At 35.3% G+C, this 8,643-nt stretch overlaps 1 protein-coding gene across 1 annotated transcript; it reads right to left on the reverse strand.

The window, feature by feature from the left end:
• On the reverse strand, positions 1-5,487 carry LOC143559080 (protein SUPPRESSOR OF K(+) TRANSPORT GROWTH DEFECT 1-like). The gene is made up of 9 exons (XM_077047778.1): positions 4,999-5,487; positions 3,369-3,474; positions 1,297-1,453; positions 1,149-1,196; positions 984-1,052; positions 834-908; positions 532-630; positions 281-436; positions 1-152 (listed from the first exon to the last, which is right to left on the reverse strand). The coding sequence occupies exons 1-9, from the start codon at positions 5,465-5,467 to the stop codon at positions 27-29; spliced, it is 1,305 nt and encodes a 434-aa protein (XP_076903893.1). The 5' UTR covers positions 5,468-5,487; the 3' UTR covers positions 1-26.
• Positions 5,488-8,643: the final 3,156 nt, after the last annotated feature.

Here is an 8,643-nt window from a genome sequence, read left to right on the forward strand (position 1 = left end):
CACATGAACGCGTATGCACCGTTCTTTTAACCTTCTTCCCCAAATTCTTTTGTGAATCTCTCGTGAACCTCGAGGTCACTTCTGCTCACAGTTGGCCTCTGCCTTGCAAGAACTTTGTCAAAGTCGGCTCGCATGATAGGCGGTGGACTAATCTGCAATAAGTTTTATTTACTTATCAAAACTTTTAAATAATCAAAATTTTCTAAACACTCAAACAACTACTAATTATTTGATTATTTAAACCACATGCTTAACAATGATCCAAAAAAAAAACAGTTACCTTTGCAGCTAACCCTTTTGCTGCAAGTTCCTGCATGGTAGTTTGGACAGCCGCGCGTTGTTTTGGACCACATGGGACCCACAAACCGTCATGTGTATTAACAAAAAACATGGCGTCCTGAGTTTTACGTACAGGCTCAAATAAAACATCCTTAACCTACAAAATGCATAAATAGTATTAGATTTGACAAACAGGATATGTAAACCAAAATGGTTAGGAATCTTTGCAGTAAACTTAAAAGCTGCACATACACAAACAGCAATATCAGAACCAGAAAATCCTTCAGTCTTTCGAGCCAATGCTTCAAAGTCGCTTTCGGTTAAGTTATTTGGTGTCTCTCCTAAATGCACCTGCACATTAACTCACATGTGAATATACAATGTTTTCACTTTTCATATACTTGCAAATACAGATGGCAATTTTGGCCCATTTCTATAAATTGGGTGATTGTTGAGATATTAGAATTCAAATTTCAAGGAAAACTTTAATATTTAAAAAATATTTATAAAGCGAGCAGAAAAAATTGAATATATTTGTAGAAGGCATTCATTACTTTAAACATGTGTTGTCGCGCCTTCAGATCTGGGAGTGGAATGTATATACGCTTGTCAAAACGTCGACGGATAGCCTTCAACAATAATTTAAAAATAGTTCAAGAGATAAGAATTTTAGTATTTAATGAGTTATTAATATTCAAAAAGACCTGATCCAGAGAGTAGGGTGTATTTGTTGCTGCAAGTACAAGAACTTTATCATCATTGTGTCCTACACCCTGAAAGAAACAAAAGTTAACTTTTCGTTACTTCACATCAGTGTTGATTAGTATTAATTTACTGTTCTTTTTTGGGTTTTAAGAATGATTAATCACCTGCATTTGAACAAGGATTTCAGTTTTAATGCGCCTTGAAGCTTCACTCTCAAAAGTTAACTTTTCGTTACTTCACATCAGTGTTGATTAGTATTAATTTACTGTTCTTTTTTGGGTTTTAAGAATGATTAATCACCTGCATTTGAACAAGGATTTCATTGCCTTCTCCACGTTGACCACTGAGAGAGTCAATCTCATCAATGAAAATGATTGAAGGTGCACTTTCACGCGCCATTTGAAAAAGATTTGAAACTAGTTTTTCACTTTCACCCATCCACTTAGAAACAAGATCTGACGATGAGACACTGCAATAAAGCACCAGTTGGCACTTGCCAACTTATTCGCATAAGTTCATGAAAAAGAAACAAAATGTATCCATAATCAAATACTCTTTATGATCAGATATATGCCAGATCGGTGGTAAGAACTACAACTTAATGGTCCATTTCTTTTTAAATTTATCCATGCATTTAATATGTTTAACAGAAAATTAAGAAACCAAATTGATTAAAAAAAAATAATCTGCATCTTTAAATAACACGATTCAGACGAAACTATGAATGAAATATGGACTTTGGGAGACTTGCAACCACGCATTTGACATATTCAGACGATACTATGAATGAAATTGACCCCGTTGGAAATACAAACACAAACCAAATTAGCCCACATTTATAAGAATATGGGTCAAGCTTGCCATTATCATATTTTTTTGAATATTAAGTTATTTGTCAATATGTAGCGTATGTATGCAATTGTCACTTGGCAAAAGCATTAAACCCATAATCACAAAATAAGAACGCACTAGAAGCTACTTCACTTGAAATGCATAAGTGCATAACAAACGTATGCATGTGCAGGAAAGAAAAACAGCAATTGGATTCTAAATAATACACCAAATACGTGAAGAACATTTCAATAAATGGAATATCATATAGGCTTGAAGCCCTTAGAGAAATCTTGTTATATAAACTACATATATTTAACACTCACGCCATGAAAATAATCAAAATATATCAAACATGGATTTCTAGTTAAGCTTGCATAGTTGCATCAGCAGCTGGAAACTAGGGCTGCGTATAAGTTACACAAGTAAAGTACGATAACATGAGTGAGATCAGTAAAATATTAAACAAAATATTTATGTCCAAAAAAACTTATTGTATGTTTAAAATCTCAAGTCTCAACCCTATGAGGTGGAAAAAGTGGGTGGGTCTGGCAGGTTGAATAAGAGGTCAAAATGGTGACTTTATCTGGAGATCAAATGGTCAGGTCAGGCCAACCTCACCCAATAAGTTAACTTTGGAGATTTAATGCTTAATTCTACACATTTGACACCTATCCTTTGTAGTTTAAAAAAAAACTAACTTAACCCACTAGAACCATCAAACTAAAGATAAAAAAAAACATAAACCAAATTGACCAAGTTATGGGTAAATGGATTAAAAATCTTCTCCTTTAGCCCTTAGCGGATACCCATTCAGCTACATCTCTTAGCGCTGTTTTTAGGCCATTCCATTACACTTTAATCTCAAGCCTAAAAAAATACTGTGCAAGTATATCATATATGTTTTGAAAAACACAATTACCAGTACTTAAAAACCTAAAGCAGTCTTTAAATTCTGTGTGCTTGGCACGCTTAATTCTTCAAGTCCTTATGATATATTGTCCTGAACTTCAAGTCACGTATTTTAACCTTTTGATTTCTCTTGTGTCAGTCAGTTAAAAATCATTGTCCTTTTTGTTCAATTAGATTTAAACACCTGATAAATAAGAGATAACCACCAGCACCATGAAGGCAGTGAAGTGTGCTTTTGATTCTCATGTTACAGTTGACACCTATGACTCAATCTATATCCTTTCTTCTAAGAGTCAAACTGCCTATATTAAGTCTAGAAAATTATAAAAAGCAAACATTTCTCATGCACATAAGCTTACTGCCTATGTACTAAAGAAATTATAAACCTGAACTTAAACTTAAATCCATAACTGAAACACTATGAAACTGAACAAATAAAAACAAATGTATATAGACACATACAGATATATACTATATATTGCATATATGCATATATATGTTTATCATAAGAATGAATGCATGTATGTATAACTAGTCTAAAGTTTGATATTACTAACCACAGTTGCCGGCAATTTGTATGAACAAACAATTCTAATGATGAGAACTCAGTTAATTAATCGATATCTATTCAGAATTAACACCTGAAAAATGTCGACTCTGCTTCTGTGGCAACGGCCTTTGCTAAGTATGACTTTCCTGTGCCAGGTGGACCATATAAAAGAAAAGCCCTCCAAGGCCGCCTTTTACCTACCACAAAAGTCAAAACAAATTATCAGGCATCAACGTACAACATGTGTTATAACTGAAATCAATAACAATAAGCCATCTGTATGTAGTTATTCCTCCTACAACTCTACAAGTTAAACTATCTATCTTGAATAAAGAGCTCTTAAACACTAAAATATAATACTATCCTAATATTTATCATGCATGGTACCTGATAGGAATCATGCTCTAGAAAAGTCTAAATAACATTTGTCTATTTTGGGAGGGGTTAAGTGCAACTAATATTTCTATAAATAGGGATTAATAGCTAATAGGGAGGGGAGAGTATGTTTTAGGTTTAAGATGGTAGTACCATGGCTCCTGCGTATGCAGCGAGAGGGCTAGGCCCGGGAATCTCTTGTAATCTTTCTTTACATTTTCATTAATACAATCATTCTTCCTTTTTATCCCTAATATCTTCTCTAGATTCAATCTATAGCATATCAAACCCTATCAGTACCAATCATATATAACATATACATATGGTATATTTATGTTGACACAAGCTTGGTTTTAAAAAGTGTGTGCCACTCCGATGCAGTTTGATCCCAAAAGCAGATGCAGGGTGCGCATTGAGATGAGCGCACATCACATGTGCGAGGCATTCGTTATTAAAAGAAAATGTTATATACAGATAATATTTTAAATTGTAACTTTTAAATAATGAAGACAAAAATATAAGATATTCTCTGGACAAATTTGTGCAAGCGATGGCCAAATTTGTTTAAATACTCAAATCCATAGCTCAATTGATGGTATAATTTGTTCAAATATTGGTCAACTGTATAATGATCAACGCTTTCGATCAAAAATAAAAATCTTCAAGCTTAGCAACTTTTAAGATTATGGTAATCGGTGACTGAAATGCTAAACCTTTTATGAATAATATTTTAAACTGTTTGAAGCATCAAAATATACGATATCATCTCTGGTAAAACTTGTTCCATCAACAGTCTAATTTGCGCAATCTGTTCAAATAGACTCAAACCCATAGCTCAATTAATGGTCAAATTTGTTCAGTTAGACTTTAAGCAGTCAAACACGCTGCTATCGATGATCTAATTTGTTGAATCATTGCTTAACTGCATATTAGTCAACATTTTCAATCAACAATCTTAATCTTTAAGCTTAGCAAATATGAGGATTATGGTATTTATTTGAGGCAAACTGAAACTCATTTAGCTCACTAATTTAGAATTAAGAAACTAAAGTTTAAACCTTTTAACCTGTTAACACCATAAACAATTAACCGAAAACTAATGAACTAATCATTAATCTTCATAGCCTCTAAGAGGTGAAACCAAACGGTTTTTAAAATTTCAAATACCGAAGTTTCGGATTTTGTTTCGGTTTTAGCTCAAAACCGACACAAACCAAACCGAACCGTGCACACCCTTATCCCTTAATTTGAAACAAAACTAGACAACATTTAGCTCAATAATTTAAAATCAAGAACCTAAAGGTTAAACCTTTAAACCCATAACAACATCAATTAGCACCACTAACCAGTAAAAAACTGCGGAAACTTAACGGGCAAAATAACGGCTTCCTGCAACGCCTGCTTGGCACTGTCGAGTCCCGCAACATCACTCCACTTGACATTCGGCTTCTCCCGCACAATCGCCGAACTCAACCCACTCCTAAGCTTCATACTCTCCTCCCCATCTCCCCCTCCTCCATCCCCGTCCTTCGGCTTCACCTTCGCCGCCGCATCTCCGCCGTTGGCCGGCGGTGCAGACCCACCACCGCCGTCATCAAGAACCGCCCGAATCTCCTCCGCACGGCGTAAATACTCAGTGAATTTGTGGGTAATTGCTTCGCGAATCTTGGGGTTCTTCTCGTACTTGAGGTGGGTTTTGAAGTAGTCTAAGGCGTTCATGTATAACGGGAAAGCTTGGGTGTAGTTGCCGGCGTTGTCGTGGTGTACGGCTTGTTTCACGTATTCAATTGCCTGTTCTTTAAAGTTGCTGTACATGATGTGTATGTGTGAATTAGGGTTTGGGTTTGATTTGATTGGTGAAGAAGATGGTGGTGATCGTGTTGAATGACGGAAGAATGAAGTGAAAGACTTTTGGGAAGTGGAATGTAATTATAATTAAGGATTATTATTACGACATATTTTGGAATTTTCGTTAAATACTAAAAGTTTACATGTTAAAAATAAAAATAAATTCGTCATCGATTGATAAAGCCCATCTATTGCTGATTTGCTGCGGGTTGTTATAAATTTGATCAGTATCAATTATGTTTATTTGAATAAGATTCTAGTGATTAAAAGATGAAAATGATAAACTGATATAAACCATTAATCAGTATCAATTATGTTTATTTGAACAAGATTCGAATGCGAATCATTTGTTTTAAAACTCAAATTAGATGTATTTGATTGTTGTTAAAGGTTTCCTAATGATAATCGAAACACTAATTAGAGTTTTCAGCTGTTAATGGTGTGATATATAGTTGATGTCTAGTCGTTTTGACTTCTCAATTCGTTTAATCAATTTTGACTTGGACATTTCAGAGTCAATAACTCATTTCCATTCATTAAAGTATAACGAATGTGAGAACATTCATTATTAGATTGTTAACGAATCAACCATTCGTTAATATACTCTAACGAATGAACTCATTCGTGGAACTTATAACGAATGTCAAGCTCTTTCGTTCACTTTATAACGAATATGGATATTCGTTAAATCAAGATTAACGAATTGAGTGGTCATTTGTTATTATAAGGGTATATTTGGAATTTGATTTTAACGTATTTGTTTTTAACAGGATGGCTGAGAATGTTCAAGATATTGTTCCCGAGCCTATTCCATAGCAACAACCAGTAGCGATCATACAGCAAGATCCATTTTCTCAAGATCCAAATGCAGCTGAACCTGCTGCTGCTAAACCCGAAGTTGAGCTACTGTTATTGGATTGGGACAAATAGCATAACATATGTGCTTTTTTAGAGGACAATTTCTTTGGTACAACCATGTTCGGTGGAATCATCAGTTTCCTGAAGCGGTCAAGGATTTATTTTGCTATTTCCACAAACACGTATGTTTATCAAAGCATTATCCGACCATTCTGGGATACGGCACTATACGTTGCTAAGGAAAATCACATCGTGGCCGAGATTCAGGGTAAAACGATCGTTGTGACTATACCAGTGATTCGTGATGTATTGAGGTTTGGTGATGACGTTGATGATAAGTACGAGTTTGATCGTTTGTTGATCAGGGGGTTGTTTGGAAGGTTAAAGTATAAGGGGGACTTAGAGAAGTCGATGATGTATAATGAGGCAAACTTGTGTGAACAGTACAAGTACCTCCTACATGTACTGATTCATTGCCTTGGAGGTAAGAAGGGCGGTTATGATGGATGTCGTGTGATGTTACAATCCGCTTTTGTTGCCCTCGTGCTTAACAAACCTTTTAATTTCTCTGAGATGATCTTCTATCATCTCAAAGAAAATTGTACGATCTGGAGAAACAAGTTTCTTATGTATCCACAGTTCTTACAGTTGATTATTAACCATCTTGAGCCGAATTTGGTGAAGAATCCAGAGGTTGAAGCTAATTTTTTTTGTTACTTGAGCATATGAGCGAGGATAAGATGAGGAGGATCAAAACATACAGGGGTCAGACTTTACAGACGAAACCGCGTTACAAACGGTTGATCGGTCACGCTGCCCGTGTAGATTATATTGCTCCACCTAATGATCATTAGATCCACGACGATTCGGATTCTGAGCGTGAAGGTAATGATGGTGGTGCTGGTGGTAATGATGGTGGTGAAGTTGGTGAAGGTGGTTCTGACACTCGTAAATGTAAAGGCAAGTCACTGATTGTTGAACAGCCTAAGAAACAAAGAGTTAGAAGAGTGTCGGGGTGGAGATACCAGCTTGTCCTTCGATTCCAGTTAATGTATCGACTACTACACCTGCTTCTATATCTATAACACCGACGATTCCTATTTCGGTGGTGAATACTACTCCTGTTTCACTGACTGTTACGTTGGTGACAACATCATCTACTGATCCAAGGTTTCTTTCACACCCCGGCCTAGGGCCTAGGCGTATGACCAATAGTTGGTACATGTTTTACAAATATATCAGAGTTACGTTCTTTTAGCGGAAGTCATAAAATATTATTATAATGAAATCTCGAGAATTTAATACCTGTTTTGATATTTCATATACCTGCCATTTTAAAATATGATTTTTCACAATATTTTAATTAAAACATATGAGCCATCAGATCACCTCTAATGACTATGTCCCCAATCTTCTAATCTGGCTTGCTGGTCTGTTCTACCTTTACCATTTCCCTGAAATGTGGGGGAAAAATACGTCAGCTATGTGCTGGTGAATAATGCTGACTCAATAAAAGATTTTCATAATTCATCATAATATAATCATATACAAAATCATCTTCGTTATGATACAACACCAATAGTATTCAACGACTCAGTGGGCCTCATCCCATCTCATCGGGACTAAAAATACCAATAGACCACATAATCGGACTTCACTCGCCTTAGAGACAGTCACTTGCCTCATGGTCAGTATGATTGTAGTGGCCTACTACAAATCATATATGAATGGATCCAGACACATGTATTTTAGCCTGAGTGTTTAGTACTACCTTGTATCAAAACGTTTTAGAGGATTTGAACCAACCATCACGCAAATATTTCCATAACTCTTTTACATATGGATAACAGTCCATAGTTTATAAGAGTAAACATTTTATAAACATAGAGGATTCATACCAATCCTCATAAAAATCTTTTCTGACTCTTTATCTATGGATAACCTTCCATAGTAAATCTTTTAACAGTACATAGACGTATTCACGTCATAAAACATATAAAAAGGTTGGACGTATTCACGTCATAACATATTTCACACTATAAAAAGGTTTGGACGTATTCACGTCATAACATATTTCACACTATAAAAAGGTTTGGACGTATTCACGTCATCACGTCATAACATATTTCACACTATAAAAAGGTTTGGACGTATTCACCTTTATCCTTGATTAGTGCATCTTTCTGATTTATGCATTCTTTCTATTTCAGACCTATAGTACGAGAACAACCTTTGTATAAGTATCTTAGCTCAACAATCTAACTTCAGACCTATAGTCTGTTTTG

Source organism: Bidens hawaiensis, unplaced genomic scaffold, assembly GCF_021521415.1.
Source record: "Bidens hawaiensis isolate Kalapana, Puna unplaced genomic scaffold, B.hawaiensis_p1.1 tig00019696_1, whole genome shotgun sequence".
Classification (NCBI taxonomy): Eukaryota; Viridiplantae; Streptophyta; class Magnoliopsida; order Asterales; family Asteraceae; genus Bidens; species Bidens hawaiensis.